The 17,633-nt window shown below is 46.1% G+C and overlaps 1 protein-coding gene and 1 long non-coding RNA gene across 2 annotated transcripts; one reads left to right on the top strand and one right to left on the bottom strand.

The window, feature by feature from the left end:
• Window positions 1-4,608: 4,608 nt before the first annotated feature.
• LOC112485378 lies at window positions 4,609-6,795 on the bottom strand. Its single transcript, XR_003048410.1, has 2 exons — window positions 6,631-6,795; window positions 4,609-5,649 (listed from the first exon to the last, which is right to left on the bottom strand). It is a non-coding gene; the product is annotated as an uncharacterized LOC112485378 (long non-coding RNA).
• A 263-nt stretch (window positions 6,796-7,058) lies between these two features.
• Window positions 7,059-15,789, top strand: ASF1B (anti-silencing function 1B histone chaperone). Its single transcript, XM_006918761.3, has 4 exons — window positions 7,059-7,481; window positions 12,203-12,318; window positions 14,017-14,193; window positions 14,563-15,789. Exons 1-4 carry the CDS (start codon window positions 7,373-7,375, stop codon window positions 14,767-14,769), a joined length of 609 nt encoding a protein of 202 aa, XP_006918823.1. The 5' UTR covers window positions 7,059-7,372; the 3' UTR covers window positions 14,770-15,789.
• The last annotated feature ends 1,844 nt before the right edge of the window (window positions 15,790-17,633 follow it).

The raw sequence follows: 17,633 nt of genomic DNA, 5'->3' as shown, positions 1-17,633 counted from the left end.
AGAACAGATTAGTCTAGAGTATCTCAAATTTTGTGGTGTTGGGATCCCTTCACTCTCTTAAAAATTAACAAGGATTGGGGGATGGCTAGGCAGAATACAAAATATTTCAGGGCAGTGAAAATACTCTGTATGAGACTATACTGATGGATACATGTCATACATTTGTCCAAACCCACGGAATGTACAACACAAGAGTGAACCTTAATGTAAATAAACTATGGATCTCATGCTCTGGTAACGATGTGTCAATGTAGGTTCATCCATTATAACAAATGTACCACCCTGGTGGAGATATTTACGGTCAGGGAGGCTATGCATGTGGAGGTCGGGGGCGGGGTATATGAGAAATCTCTGTAGCTTATTCTTAATTTTTCTGTGAACCTAAAACTGCTCTAGAAAAAGTAAGTCTTTTTAAAAAATAAGGACTGTTGTTTATAGATTATATCTATTTATATTGACTGATTTGGAAATAAAAACTGACAAAAACTTCTAATATTTAACTAAATTACCTAATAAATCCATTAAATGTTAACATAACCCATGTTATGAAAAAAATATTTTAAAAAACAAAGCAGTGAAAAGAATGGCATTGTTTTACATTTTTGGAAAGCTTCTACTGGCTTAATGGAAGACACCTGGATTCTCACAGAAGACTTCTGCAATCAATCTGTTGCAATATGCTGTTTTGGGTGAAGTATATATCCAGTCTCACAGAGAGACACATAGTTAGAAAAGGGAGAAGTGTTAGTCTTTCAGCTAATTGGGGATATTCTACTTTGTTACTACACCAAAATGCAACTAGTGGTGGTATATTAAAGTTCGTTACAATGTGAAATATAAAACTGTATCAATGAACTTTTCTTACTGTTACATTGATACCCATTAGTCTTATCTTAAAATTTTAACTGATCTTTTCCCAATGCATGATTTTGTAATATCATGCATTAATCTTTGGGAAAATACTGATCTACTGAGTTATTACTACACAAAATTTTAAAAGTCATATTTGTTAATATCACCACTAATCTCATCAAAAAAGCCTTTAAATATTAAAAAGTTGCCAGATTCATGGTGGTGAATAAAAGTTTCCCAAATGTCTAAGTTTTGCTTGAAAGCTCGGATTTTATCACTGGCAATAACTGTCAGTTCTTTCAGTGACTGGCTCGCTCCATTCATTTCTGAGAAAATATCTGCCAAATACCCTAATCTGAATAACTATAGCCTATCGCTCTTTCAAGTAAACATGATGTTCCATGAAAAAAGTCACCAGTTTCACCTCAACTCACACAACCATCTATACAAGTGTATTACCTCAGCTACCACCATTCTCCAGCAAGCAACAGAAGTACTCTATGCAAACTTCCCATTGCACCACACAAAATGTTAGAAAGACCCGCTGCCGGGCTAAGCTTTAACACAATTACTACTCTTCACTGTTTCTTCAAGGACATTAAATGTAAGTATTTTATTTTAACAAGTGTGTGGCAGTGAGGAATACAATATCAACTACTGCTGTGGTTTGGTGACACTGCATTGATTTCTGCTAAGGTGCCAGCAGTTTTATCTGTCATTGCTTTTATACCGATAGTGCACATGACAACACAGCACAAATAAGAAAGGCAAGTAACTCCTTAAAATTATCATGAAAATGGTTTATCTCTTGGGCCCCTAAAAGGGTCTTGGAGATCCTCAGGAGACCACATTTTGAGAACCACTAGACTGCTCGATAAATGGAACTGAGACAACTGGTTGTCCATGTGGAAAAAAATAAATCACAGTCCTATTTCACATCATAAACAAAAATAAAGTCCAGGTAGATTTTTTTTTTAAAGCTAAATATGAAAAGTAAAACTTCCAGAATAAAACTTCCAGGATATCTTATTGACCTCAGAGTAAAATTTCTTAAGCAAGGTACAGAAAACATCAAAAATATACATAGACTGATAATTCTGATGACATTAAAATAATAATAATAATAATAATAGTAATAATATATTCTGAACATCGAATGTCACCATAAAATGAAAAAGCAAACCTTAGATGTGAGAAGAACTACTGAACTCAATAAGATGAAGATAATCCAGCAAGAAAATGAGCAAAGATATGAATAGGCAATTCACAAAAGGCAAATAATGAACAAACATGAAAATAGCTCAATCTTGCTAGTAATCAAACTGAAACTACTAATTCACACTCATTTGGAAGACAAAAATGTAAAAGTCTGATAATACCAAGTACTGATAAGGACACTGAGCAATAGCAACACTGCTGGTGGTAGGGGTGAGAACTGAGATGATCATTTTGAAAAGTAAACTGTCAATATCTAGTAAAGGTGAATACTCCTATAACCCAGCAATTCAACTCCTAGGCATATCTCCTAGAGAAACTCCTGCCTGTGTGCACAAGAACACATACACACAATGAACACTGCAGCAGTTTGTAACAGCAGAAAGCTGGAAACAACCTAAATATTAACCAAGAGGTAATGGGTATGTAAACATTGTCCAAAAAACTTTCTATGATCATGGAAGTGTTCTCTCTCCATGCTGTCCAATGCGGTAGCCACTAGCCACAGGTGCCTATTAAGCATGTGAAATATAGCTAGTGTGACTGGGGAAATGGATTTTTTCATTTTATTTGATTTTGATTAACTGATATCTAAATAGCCACACATGGCTAGTGGCTACATCAGACACCACAGCTATCTAGCAGTGAAAATAAATGAATTAGAGCTACATACATGTGTCAACATAGATAAATCTCAAAAGCATTATGTTGGATGAAAGCAACATAAAGCAAGTTTCAGAAGGTAGGACAGGGACCAGAGTGAAGTAAGTGAGGTCTAGGGTGAAAATTTTAGGAGGCACTCAGTGACCTCAAGGTCATGCAAATAATACAGGTTGGACACTTGAGAGGCCCTGGGAGTGAGCATTTCCCTAAATTTTGTGCCCTATGTGCCCTGCTTCTCTACCCTAGTTCCAGCCCTATCAGGATATATCTGGTATGATACTGTGTTGGGGTTCCCAACATCACCCCCAAGTTCAATGATTCCCTAGGAAGACTTGCAGGATTTAGCATACAGTTGTAAGCATAGCTATGATTTCTTTCAATGAAAGGATACAAAGCAAAATCGACCAAGGGAAAAGGAACATGGGGTGAAGTCTGGAAGAAACCAGGTGCAAGCGTCCAAGAGTCCTTTCTTAGTGGAATCACATGGGATGGGGACATGCTTAGTTCCCGGAGCAGAGCTGTGACAATTCATGTGAAATGCTGCCTACCTAGGAAGCTCATTAGACTCAGTACTAAGGTACTTATTGGGGGCTGGTCAAGTACCAAAATTCCAGACTCCAGAACGTAAGGTGTTCAACATAAATCACACTGTAAAAAGTTTATGTACCACGAGCCACTCTTATCATTTAGGGGCTAGTGGGAACCCTCATAAAATCCAAGTTCCTAGACATCAGCCAAGGGCCAATCTTGCCAACAGGCCTTTCGAAGAATAGCAGTCTCAGGCCTGTTAACTCTTTTTTGCATAGATATTATTTACATAAAACTGTAGAACATGACATACAGTACTATATATTGCTTAAAGACACATGCATATAAAGATATACAACATGCACAGAAAAATCAACACCGAATCCAGGGTTGTAGTAACACTGAAGGCAAAGGGGAGAGGAGCAGGTTTGAGGCAGAGGCCTTTCAAATGCATCGCTGTTTTACTTCTTAAGCTGCGTAATGAGCAAAAGTGTATTTTGTTACTTTTCTTACAGTTTTTCGAGTGTGGGCACCTGAAATATTACATCAGAATGAAGACTCATCTGCTTATTAGTATGTGCTACTAACAGTTCATGGTTATTGAGCGTTTTCACAGTCCAGGTGCTATGCTAAGTCCTTTATATGATTTATTTAGATCTACTGAAGACTTTCTAAGTGCAAGGCCCTTTGCTAACCTCTAGAAATACACTGAGAGGTCAATGTGAGGCAGGTGAGATCTCTGCCCTCAACCAGCTTTCAATCTACTGAGGGGTGAGGGATAACAAGCATAACTTTAAAACAACATAAGATTCTGGTGCTACTAATAAAGCAGGGTAATGTGATTAAGGAAAGGTCAAGGCAGGCTTGAGAGAGAGATTTGAGTTGAACCAAAAAATGATTTGAATGAGACAACCATCCAATTATCTGAAGGAAGCAGGTTCCAGGCAGAGGGAACAGCGAGTACAATCAGGAATAAGCTTGGTGTGTTGAAAGACAGGAACTATAGAGCCAGCAGGGCTTGAGAGTGGTGACAAGAGGGAGACTGGGAGATGAGGCCTGAGAGGTCTGCTGAGGCCACCAGGCCAGGGCCTCCTAAGCCATAGCAAGATCTTAGGTTTCATTCCAAGTATGATAAGCCTTTGAAGGTTTTAAGCAGGGCAATGACATGGTTTACAACTGAAGATTATTCAGCCAGCTGTACAGATAACACATTATTTGACAGGGACATTTTCTTCATTAGTACCACAGACATAATGCTTGTGGCTGATAAGCTTTTCAGGGGCTATGAAGAAGTTGGGGCTGGGGATAAAGGATAAAGAAGTTCCACAACACAAAAAGAAAACTACAGAGTTGGAGTAAATGTTTAATTAAATATCTAGAAACTAACATTATGTCAACTTCATTCAACATTAAATTTAGGACTCATAAACAATTAAACACATTTAGAAATAATTTGAAAATTAGATTTTTTAGTCACAAAAATTTCCAAGTATGCCCACAGATTACCAAGAAATCACAGCCACCACAAATGTAAATTTTCTTATAGTCAAATAGTTTCAAAGAGAGGAAAATTCATTTAAATGCAAAAAAAAAAAAAATTTTTTTTTTCTTAATGTGAGATGTAGATACAAAAATATACCTAGCATTATGAGGCTTTAGGACTCCAGAGAGGTTACAGAGGTTGCTGGATAAGAAATGCTAGCAGCTTAGATCACTGCTATTCAAGCTTACACTCTGTGAGTTTGAACACTATCCAGATGACCCTTGGAAAGGCTTCTCTAAGGAGAGGACAGTTGAACAGAGAGACGTAAATGACAAGAAGGCATCAGCCATGCCAAGAACTGAGAGAAGAGATTCTAGGTAAAGGTTCTGCACTAGGAGTGCCATGTCAGATTTTTAAGGAACAAAGAGAGGATGAATTTGGCTGGAACAGGATTGGGGCTGGTGCATAGTGAGAAATAAAGCATGTAATAAAGACTGAAGGAAGATATGTTCCAAGATGCCCAGTGGATGTCTGAAACTGTGGACAGTACCAAAGCCTAAATGTACTGTTTTTACCTATACATACACACCTAGGACAAAATTTAATTTATAAATTAGTCGGAGATTAACAATAACACTAGAACAACTATAACAACATATTATAATAAAAGTTACATGAATGTGGGGATCTCTCTCTGATATGCTGGATAAAGGAATGATTTACCTCCTGGACAGCACAAGATAGAAAGACTTCATCTTTCTTCACAATACTCAGAACGGCAATTTAAAACTTATAAATTGTTTATTTCTAGAATTTCCATTTAATATTTTCATACCAAGGTTGACCACAGGTAACGGAAACCTTGGAAAACGAAGCCAGGGATGGGAGCTGGCTATAGTATTCTCATCCTGAAAAACAACAGAAAACCACTCAGATTATAAGCGGGAGAGTGACTGAGCCAATTTCACACCTGCACAGTCCAATAATACGGGGACTGTCCAATAACCGTCTCTTGCTTCAGGGGCCCATGAGCACCTGAAAATAGCTAGTGCCACCATGAAACAGAACTTTCCATGTCACTTAATTTTTATTAACATTTCAATTCAAAAACTGGTATGTGATTGAGCTCATGTAAAACCTTTAAGTATGCTGGGAACAGTTTGGGCATGTGAATCTACATTTTCAATTGTAAATTTTATGCAACTTAAAGCCAGTCCAACTCTTTCTAATAAAAATGTAGCTTTAAGTGTAAAACACACGAGACTTCGCAGCCTTAGTGTTAAGAATGTAAGCTATCTCATTTGTATGTTTTATACCCATCACCTGTTGAAATAATATTTTGGTTATACTGGATTAAACACAAGATTAATATCACCCGTTTTGTTTTGTTTTTACTTTAACGTTATTAGAGAAATGTACATTGGGTATGCGGCTCGCGTTATTTTTCCACTGGTTGTAGGTGGGGACAGAGAGAGTGGGTACGGAGGCGCCTGGAGTCTTCCAGGCAAGGGGGCGACGGTAGTCCGGCCCAGGCCTGTGGGCGGAGAAAAGTATCTAGATTGCATTATGCAGTCATGAGTCATGTCTGAATTTTCACGGCCCCGTTCAATGGACGGGGAAACTGTGTCCTCGGGAACTGAGTGGCAGAGGCCGGACTCGAACTCCCAGTTACAGCGTTGTCCACCTGACACCTCCCAGCGGCCCTCGAGAGGCTGAGAGCGGGATTCGAACCTGGCCCAACTCCCAGGGCCCGGGCCCCGGCGCCCAGTTACCGTCGCTCCGTCTCCCCTTAGGGGTGAGTCAACCGTTCACAACGTTCACAACGGACTCCCGGGCTGCTGGGCCTGAGGGGCCAGGAGCCCCTCAAGATAGCTCCGGGTAACGCTCACCTGCTGACAGACGCCGAAGCCCCAAACGCTCCTCTTTTCTCTTCACGCCGGCTCAACCGCGCCAGCGGCCTACTTCCGCTCCTCTCCCACGAATCCCCAGCCAAGTCTTCCTCTCCTCCCGCCCCCTGAGGCTAACCCAGCCAATCATCTCTTATAGAAACCGCTTTATCCCCGCCCCATTCCCATCTGCCAATCACTGCTGGCTCGAGCACTGCCCTGCCCACCCCCTTAAGTGAGCGCCGCGCGCCACCGCTCGGCAGTTGGCGGCGCTGCTCCCGGCGGAACGCGTCTTCCGGAAAGGCGAGGCGAAGGGAGGGCCACGCTGGTGCGGGAACCCTCAGGATTGGCCGAGAGGAGCCCCGCGCTCTGACTCCTCCCATCCACGCTCTTGATATCCGAGTCGGAGACGTTGGAGATTGGTTCCCGGTGGACACCAAAAGAAGCCAAGAGATGGTCCCGCGGCCCCGAGAGGGAGCTCCGCGGATTGGTCTGGGGAGGCTCGGCGCGCGCCGCCCGGAGCTCCAGGATTGGCTAAGGGGGGCAGCTCGCGCCGCCGGAGAGCGTTGACGGTGATTGGCCAGAGGGTGAGCCCGGCTATTTGAAGGAGACGCGCGGAGAAGATACACATCTCACTCCATAGAGGTGGTGGGAGCCTTTGTGCGCAACGCTGTCCGGCTGACCCGACAGGGCGCAGACGCGGGCCCGGCCCCAGTTCCGGCTTTAGCCGCGATCCGGTGAGGTGATGGCCAAGGTGTCGGTGCTGAACGTGGCGGTGCTGGAGAATCCGAGCCCTTTTCACAGCCCTTTCCGGTTCGAGATCAGCTTCGAGTGCAATGAGGCCCTGGCGGATGGTGAGGCTGGGCCTGTGTGGACCCACACTTCCCCCCGTCCCCCGGGTCAACCCGACCTCTCCATCAAATAACCCTTCAATTCGTATCTCTGTCCCCCTCCCCGCCAGCTCCAGCCTCCGCGTGGAGACTACGTCCTACCCCGACCCCGCGGCCAACCCGACCCCCTCAGTGCCCACGGATACTTCCGTTTCCCCCCATGAAGACCTCATCATCCCCTCTCTACCTTTTTCCTGTGTAGCTCTTGGGCTTCCTATGTAGAGACCTTCTTAGCCGCTACTCTTTAACTTTCAGAGACCCTCAGCCACTTCATCTTCCTTGTAGCAAGAACCCCCCAGCCCCCGCCGCATCTTCTATTTCTGTATAGATTTCTTCTATTTCTGTTCCAGCCACTCAATCCCCTCTCCTCTGTGGTGATATTCCCACCTCACTTTCTTCCTGTGGAGACTCCAACCTCTAGCCTCCTATTTTTTATTTACATGGAAACCCCCACCTCCCATTTCCTCCATAGAAACTTCAGCCTTTCCCCCATTTTCCCTGCGGAGGCCTCTCCCCCAAGCTCCCTTCCTTTTTCCCCATTGGAGCCCCTCCTATCACCCTTTTCTCCTGTGAAGACCCTCTACTTTGGCAAGACCTCACTCACCCCCATCTCCCCATTTATCTCCCAATAATCCATTCCCTAACCTGCTGGTATTTAAACAGCCCCACCCACTTCTTGTTTTTCACCCCAAGAACTTAACCTAGAACCTGGCTTCCTTCCTCCTTAGCCCAGCCCCAACCCTCTACTCTTGAGCTCCACCTGGGGAATTATAGCCTGGCATCTAGCTCCAATCTTTGAGGATAACATGGTCTCTCCAGCTCCCATTCCTCCCTCACTGTGGGCTCCGATGAACACACTCAGATCTGATGGGTGGTCTAGCCAGGCAAGCATTAGTTCTCACTGTTTGTCTGAGAGGTTCCAATTGACCTACTGCTGTAAATTCTTCCAGCACTTTAGATGGGCTGACCTAGTCCGGAGGGTAGGTGGGCTGGGCTGAGCCATGATGGCATCCAGCTTCAATCAGCTGGGAGGTCACCACTTTTGAGGCATCTTTTCCAAGTTGCTTTCACTGATGTACTTATTCATCTGTGTGACATAAAGGAGGACATAGCTCTTATCTCACAGATGAGAAGATAAGAGCCACAGTAAAAGACCTTTCTAGGAAATGTCTATATAAAAAAAAAAATCTACGGTTGCCCAGGGAGTCTTAGCATCACTTTCAGGAGGAAGTACAAGCATACCTCATTTTATTTACTTCATGGATGTTGCGATTTTTACAAATGTACGGCAAGACCTTCCACCAGCAAAAAGATTACTACTCACTTTATTGCGGTGGCCTGGAACTGAACCCACAGTATCTTCGACGTCTGCCTATTCTCCATTAGACCATTTCACTTGGTAGTTAAAGAGGCAGCAGCTGAGGAGATGGAGATCTGTGAGGCCAGAGTGTGCGAACTAGCGCCTCTTGGTGGTAGATGAGTGGTTTGCCTGCAAAGCTCGCCACTTGGATTAGCTTGGGGTTGAGTTTGAGATGTGTTTGCTTGGGTTGGGCCAGAGGATCAGTTCCTCCTTGGTTTCTCTCCTTTATAAACTATGGAGTTTACTTGTGGCTAACTATAGAATAAGCCCAGTTAAATCCTTTCTGAAACAAGGCAGGGTATAAATAAATAAAGTGTAGAATGTCGTTGTGGAATAAAGATTTAATTTTAAAGCCTGGAGGAGATGTAAGGAGCTAATAGGTTAAAGGATTCACAGTTCCCAAATGGCAGGAGATCAGGTTTCAATCAGCCTGTTTGTGCTCCTTGCATTTAAAAATGGTCGTGTGGTCATTATCTGGTACTTTTATTTCTATGAAGCCCCTGTCCTGTTATTTTTCTAATCTGTTTATAGAATCAGTAGGAAAGTTCCAAAATCAACCTGCTGATCATTATTTTTTAATAGAAACAGAATGACTTCTCCAAGGTCACATAGCTGGTTGGTAGAATTATTGATACTAGAGCTTGTCTCTAAATTCTGAGTCCAGAGTTCTTTATCTCTGCTATAACCTGGAAAAGAATGAATGCATCCTCAATTTTAGAAATAGAACATAAATAGAATTTATGTCCACATCAGGACACTCAAAGAGAGTGAAGGGTGTGCTATTATTAATTACACTGGACAATAAAGCTTTTGCTCACAGAATTTCAAGCTGGAAAGCAAAATCTGGAGATCTAGACTCTGGTTCTTCCCCTTAGGGCTCTCCATGACTGACCTGCCAGCTTGCTTTCTGCCTCTTCCTGGCCCTCTTCCCACAGCACAGGAGAATTTGTTACCTGCCTGCCTTTCAAGAGGTGGAGTGGGCCTGGCTTTAGAAGTCTCTCAGATCCCGGAGAAATTGCAGTCAGTCTTATTACCTCAACACTACAACTGAAGATCTGACAAGCTACCCAGACACCAGTCAGTTGATCTTGTTTCCCAGGGGCTCCATGCCCTTTTTGTTCTTTCTCCTCAGCATCTGGAATTAGATGCTTCCAAAACATTTAACACATTAGGTATGTTTTTTTCCCCATTTAGATGAGAAATTCAGCAGACACTGCTTGAATAAGTTATGGGGCCAGATGTTCTGACCCACAGCTAATACTATGGTCAGGCCAAGGTTCTTCTGTATAATTACAAAGATTAAGTGATACACAGAAAAAGGCCTACTAGATAAGTTTGGTTTTTTTTTTAATGGCAGGAAACAGGTTCTTCAGCTAGTTCAACTATAATATTTTATGTCTTTTATCATGGCATTGGTTTCGTTTTTGTTTTCATGCATAGTGGAGGAGCATCTTGTACAGTGGTTAGATTGTAAGGTTAGGGCATAAAGACAAAATATAATGCAGTCAAATTGCTCAGAAGGTTAGGTACACATGTTACATGTATATAATTGTGTATTCAATAGGAATGAGTTTGTGCTGATGGTGACTGATGTCCTGTATCTAATTCTACAGAGGAGTTATATTAAAAAATGAAGTCATTTAAGTATGCTTCAGCTCAAAACACTTCACCTTTAAGACGAGTCCACTATGTAGGTCCTTTCGTCTTCTACAGATGATTTTATCAGCTACTCCAGCTCTTAAGTCAATTTCTGTGTTCCTCTATTAATTCTCTGGTTACTTTCCTATTAAGGGAGCCACTGTGGCCCACTTGCCTGGCTACCCATGCATTGTGTTTTCTCTTCCAGTCAGCATCCACACAGTCTTTGTTTAGGTTTCGCTAACAGCATTGAACATCGAGTGCCTGTGGCGTGCCCAGGGCCTGCTGTATTTCAGTCTCCTTTCTATCTCCCCCCAGCACATTAGTTAAAGCACACATATGTGATTCCACTGGTGATGGGAAAGTGGCCAGAAGGAAAGATACCAAAATCTAGAGCTGTGTGAGAAAGGTGAGAACAGAGTTAGCTGGTCTGCTGTTGTTCCAAAACATGTCTAGTTGTATCACTACCTGTAACGAAAATAAACCAATAAACTTAATCTTCCCTGAAAACGAGAGACTAGAGTTTCACTGAACCCCAGTGAGCCCAGGGGTCACCTGCTGGGGTCTTACGGACCTCTTGGGGTCCCTAAGTAAGCCCGGGTGAAACTGTAAAGGGACAGGAAGCCAGTGTATCAAGGAAGAGCCTGGGGTTCAGGTAGCCAACGTCCGTAGTCGTGGCGCAGCATCAATGTGCTTCCGAAGTTGGATATGCTTGCGGGACACTGGACCAAGGAACAGCAGCTTCCAGGGGCATTTGCTTCCTGTGAAAATCACAGCTTGTGAAACTTCCCCCAGTTGCTGGAGCGGTAGGTTGTGTAATTTCAGAGAACCTAAAATAAGTTTCAGGTCTCTTGCCAAGCTTCCCTGTACTAGTGTGACCTTGCCCCTGATACACTTGGACCTCCTGCAAGAGGCAGCAGTCACTAGGAATTTCCTGTGATTGATGGGCAGGGTCTCCTTAAGCACTTTTTCTTTCATCTTGCCAGAACATACTCAGGGATAGGATCCCCTGTACTGGATGAGATGCAAGAAAGTTGGGGTTCAGAGGATCACCTTATGAGGTTACATTTGTTGACTGAGTCGCTGTTGCTGCAGTGGCCATGAGCAGGCATGACTTGGTGCTGGGTCCTGAAGACCTGGGGACTGGCTGGCTCCCTTAGTGGCCTTGTCTTCCCCCTTCTGCTGGCTGGCTCCCCTGCTAGATTGGAATCTGCCGCCCTGCCCCAGTTGTCGAGGGATCTACTCAGTTCGGTGGCACCGGTCCCTGTGTGTGAAAGAGGATGCTGCTTCCTATCCCAGCACCCAGTGGGCAGGGCCCTGAAATGGCCCAACTCCCTGCTGTTCCCTCCTCAGCACACCACTGTCACGTGGGTCTTAATTCAGCCTCTGCCATATGGTTCACCCTCAGGCTCTGAGAGGCCCAAGTTTCCCCAAAGGTGCACAGTCAAGGTCACCTGGCAAAACTAGGCCCACAGGAGAAATTCCCCACTGGACGTAAGAGCTTCCTGCCTGCCCCAGTGTTTAGGACTACAGTGCCTGGCACTTAGTGCCCAGAGGATGTCAGGTGTTACTGAGAATAAGAATCTTTTGCTACATTAAGGATCTGTACAGAACAGCACAAGAAGACCCTTTCCCTGCCTTCTTGCTGCTGAACTGTTTCAATTACTTAACACCCTTGTCCTTGCAGACTTGGAGTGGAAGATCATTTATGTCGGCTCAGCTGAGAGTGAGGAGTTTGATCAAATCCTAGACTCAGTGCTGGTCGGCCCTGTCCCAGCAGGGAGACACATGTTTGTCTTTCAGGTAAGAAAGGTGAGGCCTTAGGCCTTGACACCCAGAAGCATCCGCTTCTACCCAAAAGCACACAGTGTGGTTTGATGGTCAAAAGTTCCAGTTTAGATCCTGGCTGTGCTCTCAAGAACTGTCTGACCTCTCAAAGGTACTTCAGACACCTTCCTTTCCTCCACCTCTGTGTCATGGTTGTTACCATGAGCCACTGATTCAAAGTCGATCCTCATTATTCATGGGAATTATGTCCTGTGAAGTCACTGTGAACAGTGCATTAGTGACTATAAACCATTGTCCCTATAGGAAATACAGAGTTAGGTTCCTATGTGTCACATTTTTGTCAACCAATCAATATATAACCTTGCTTTATGTTTATTTAAAATGCCTTATTTAGTATTATTATTGTTGACTCATTAACATTGAACTCAGCCAACAGTATATATAACTTGTACCTGAATGAAGCTTATCTAACATGCATTTTCTCCATGAGACTCATCACAGCTTCTTGCATTTAGGGACATTAGATAGCACTTAGCACTGTGCTTGGGGGCCATTTTAAACAACAGAATCCTCAACAAAAAGCACAGAAATGCAAAAAAATGGGGCACTAAATAGATGACCAAAAAAACACTTGTTTGCAGTATGAGTTGAAACGAGGCGGAGCATCGCCTTGTTGGACTTAGGCTGGGGATATGCACATCAAGCAACTCAGGTTTTTCCCATTTTGTGCATGTCCTCGTATGACCATGAAAGTGCCCCCAAATATTGATTTTGGGGTTGCAAATAAATGTTAGCAAGTAGGCAAATTTGCAAATACAGAATCAGTGAATAATGAGGATCTGCTATAACTGTTAAGAGTCTAACCTAGTATCAGAAGGATTGTGAAAAATGCAGATTTAGTGTGATTCTTATACACACTGAAGTTTGAGAGCCTCTGCTTAAATCCATTCACTCACTTCCATCTCTGCTTTTCCCACCCCAATCTAAGCAGCCTCATCCATCACCTAATCCTCCTCACCTGTATCACATCCACCAGCAAGCCTTATCTACTCCACAACCATGGTGGGCTGCCTGGGTGTGCAATCCATAAATCGCACAAGGCTCTGTGCTTGCTATAATGTTCTGCTGGCAGTGGCTGAAGTGTACACATTTTGAACAACTGTGTTTTCAGTTTGTACCAGTTATATAGCCAGCCCTGTCCATAACAACATACCCGAATCTGTCCACTCTGTCCTTCTGTCTGGTCTAGGCCACTATCCTCTCTGCAGGGTATGACCCCTGCATGATCACCCTGCTGCCACTAAGGCTTTCTCCTATCACACCTCCACACACTGCCACTGGAATCATCTTTTCAGACTGTGGGAATAATACACTTACCTTCTGTTAAATGTCTCGCTTTTTTCCCCAAGTCCTTACCTGGTCCAATAGGCCCTGGGTATCCTAGTACCTACCTGCCCACCTGTTCAACCTCATGCTGCCCTCCCCGTGGCTCACCACACTCCTCCTCAGCATCATTTACTTCTTGGTGGCACCCGTCACATTCAGCATTTTACAGGCATTTGCATGATTGGGTCTCTTACCCATTCAGTTGAAAACTCGCGAGGGCAGAGGTCATACTTTGGGCTCAGTAAATGTTGTTTGAGAATCATTGTATTGCTGGTTAAGGCACAACTGTGGCAGTTGATGCTAAGGCCCAGGATGTATTTCCCCTAGGCCGACGCCCCCAATTCATCCCTCATCCCAGAGAGTGACGCTGTCGGTGTGACTGTGGTCCTCATCACCTGCACCTACCACGGACAGGAGTTCATCCGCGTGGGCTACTATGTCAACAACGAGTACCCCGACCCTGAGCTGCGGGAGAATCCACCCTCGAAGCCAGACTTCTCTCAGGTATGGCCTCACTGCACTTCCTGCTTCAGACTGGCAAGCTCCTTTGCACTTGTGGGAGTTAAGTTATTGGAATCAGGAACCAAGGTTACTTCTTAAGGTTTTCAAACAGTGCCCAGATCTTGCAACGCTGGGCTAGAATGGGAGAGAGAGAGGTCTTTGTTTCTCAGAAGCATGCCTCACAGAGTCAAGATTAGATAGGCCCCAGCCCTAAATCATGGTACACAGGCATTCCCTAGAGTCCCACACATGTTAGTGGTGGTGATAGAATAAGCAAGGTCTGCTCTTCCTGGGGTAGGGGCTTGGGGGTACCCTGGCTCTGGGGGTAATGAGAGGGAATGCTGACAAGTTGACGTTCTTCATCCCGCTCAGCTCCAACGGAACATCTTGGCCTCAAACCCCCGGGTCACTCGTTTCCACATCAACTGGGACAACAACACGGACAGTCTAGAGGCCATAGAGAACCAGGACCCTGCCCTAGGCTGTGGCCTCTCCCTCAGCTGCACCCCTATCAAGGGCTTGGGGCTCCCTGGCTGCATCCCTGGCCTCCTCCCTGAAAACTCCATGGACTGCATCTAACTGGGGGACTCCAGGCCCTACTTGGGCCCAGCCGGGACTGCAGCCGGTCTCCTAACACATCTGGAAGGGGCAGCCGGGCCTCCTGGAGAGTACTGTGGAGGCCATCTGGAGGATTTTGGGGCCATCCACTACATCCAGGCCAGTCAAACTTGTCCCCAAGGAAGGAACAGGACTCAGGTCTCTCCCAGTCCCGACCCAGAAGGATCATCTCACCTCCACTGCCCAGGCCTATAAGAAGCAGGTACTTCAGTTCTTAATTCTCTCTGACTTGTGTCCTTTTTCTCTTCCACACACTATAAATTCTACCTGCAGGCTATTGTGTCACCATGCTCTTGTACCATTGATCCACAGCTCTTTCCACAGACCTCCTGGGCCTGCCTTGAGGTTTTGATGGTCAATGGCTGGCAAGGCTCTGGCCCTGTTGGGCCAAAGGCTCTTGTCATTCCTTTCTCTTCCCAAACATCTGAGTAGATCCACCCAGCTTTCTGGAGTCACAGGCAAGGAATCTAGGTAAGAAGGTGGACTTGGGCACAATTTCAGTCCTCCTCCCAGGAAGATTTGTAGGTCTTTCCAATCCAAAAGCCCCTGGGAAACTTAGTCCCCAAAAGTGTGATCAGCAGGATGCTGAAGAATGATGGGTGACTGTCCTCTCAGTCACGACCACTTTCTTGTTGCTTCCTAACTGGATCTGAATTTCCCTAGAGGCTGCTACTGTGGGAAGATGGCATGTCGGAGGGGCCTGCTGTGCTTGGTCTGTCTCATTGTTGGCATCAGGGCCCTTCTGTGTCTGGCGGCCTTGATCTGTCTCTGCTAAGACCTCATGCTTTCACCAGCCACAGAGTGACTACAGCCCCGAGAAGCAGTAGGGACTCTGAAAAACCTTCCCTCCTGCCATGCTCCCTGCCGTGCCCTCATCCCCTTGCTGCTATGTGGACGCTGTTGTCTTTGCAGTTTGTATATTAAAGGGTTTTTATATTAAATATGTTTGGTTGTCTAAAAATAAAAGGCACTTCATCTAGACTGATTGTTTCTGCTTTTGTCTCAGATGAACTGAGGCAGCTTCGTCCATCTCCTTGAGACATGGTGGAGGGTCCAGCCAGTGGGTTGACTTCCCCTTGTCCCTTGCTCAGCTTCTTGCTCTAGTCTTAATTGGTTATATAGCTGTAATCCAGACTGAGGTTCAAGAAGGGATTTTTCTTTGATGAAACTTAATGCAACCTAGCTGTTCTGTAGATAGAGCATAATCAGTGATTTTTTGGAGGTTGACCTTGACCCACAGGAAAAAATTAACGTTGTACTCCAAAAACACACACAGCCTCACTTTTCTTAAATTTTACTTAACCTTACTTTGTAACACCACAGCCAGAGGTGGAGTAGTTTGGCTGGTAGCTATTTCCCCATAATTCGCAGAAGAGCCGGGACTCTTCCTTCCCTGAGACTATGGTTGACCTAGGAGCATGGGTGCAGACAGCAGCTGGGTATGGTGCAGCTTGTACAAGTCTATAGGCAGAGCAGGTTATCAGCTTGAGACTCACTAGTCCCTCTGAGACAAGGAGAGCCGGCTCCTCCAGTCCCCTGCCCCTCTGGGCACCTCCGGTTTGGGCTTTCCTCTGCTTCAGTGGTTCTCAACTGAGGAGAGTTTTGGCCCTCCTTCCCTGGGGGCACATTTAGCAACGTCTGGACATGGTTTTGGTTGTCACATCAGATGAAGAAGGTTCTACTGGCGTTCAGTGGGTAGTGAGACTGGGGGTGCTGCTATAGTGCACAAGAAAACTCTTTCAGCAAAGAATGATCATGGTCAGGCCCCAAATGTCGGTAGTGTGACAGTGGGAAACAATGACTGCCCTCGCGCTGTGTGTGTATAAAAAGGACACCCTGAAGGCAGGGGCATCTTGATACTTCTCTGCCCCGGGTGGGCAGGTTCCCTCTGCATTGCCAAGACAGGGGATCCTCAGCCCTGACTGTGCCCCAGATTTCTCATCTGAAAAATGGGAGTGATAATAGCACCCGCGAGATAGGGCTGTTGTGAGAAGTAATGTATTTAACAAGTACCTGCTCTTAACTACTGGTACGAGCCCAGCGTGGGCGCCCAACAAAGGGATAGACACTGGCCCTTCCCTCCCAACCTCCCCTTGCTCCTGAGGCCCAGCATCCTCCTGAAGTTCGGGCTGTGGCTGAGGGAGACCCAGGAGTCCTATCTCCACCCCCGAGCCCGCCGCTACTGTCCTGTGCCAGGCCTTATGAATGACGACGGCTGGCGGCCCGGCGACCTCTGACCCGTGGCTCTACCGTGCCCCTCCCCCGCTAGCAGGTGGACAGCGGCTGCGCGCGGAGGGGGAGTGTGTGTGTGGCGAGGGGCGGGGGTCCGCGCCGCCAACCTTGACTGGCCAGCGGCCGCTACCGCACTGAGCGGGGGGCGGGGGACTGCGGCGTGCATAGTCCAGGGTCGGACTAGCGCTCGCCTGGACCGCCTCCTGGACCTCGGAGCGCTGTGCTGCCGACCGCCAGCCTCGGCCGCCCCGCCCGGCCGGCCCATACAGCAAGCAGCGCCTCTGTCCCGCCCTCTCACCCCAGGATTGACACGGAACGTTGTGATGGGGCTGGCCGGACTGCGCGCCTTGGCCAATTGGCGGTCTTGTTGGGCGAGCCCCGGGCCCTGTCGCGACCCTCGGCCAATCAGCCTCCTCGCGACCGTGCGAGTGGCCGGGCGTCCGCGGCGCGCGTCACGGGGCCGAGATCCTATAGCAGCGCGGGAGGGTCGCGGAGGGCCAATGGGCAGCAGCGCGGTGCCGTCAGTCACGGCGCCCTGGGCCAATGAGCTCCGGCTGCGGGAGCGTCACGGACAGCAGCAGGGACTTGGGCTG

Source organism: Pteropus alecto, unplaced genomic scaffold, assembly GCF_000325575.1.
Source record: "Pteropus alecto unplaced genomic scaffold, ASM32557v1 scaffold388, whole genome shotgun sequence".
Taxonomy (NCBI): Eukaryota; Metazoa; Chordata; class Mammalia; order Chiroptera; family Pteropodidae; genus Pteropus; species Pteropus alecto.
This window is presented reverse-complemented; position numbering and strand designations above follow the sequence as displayed.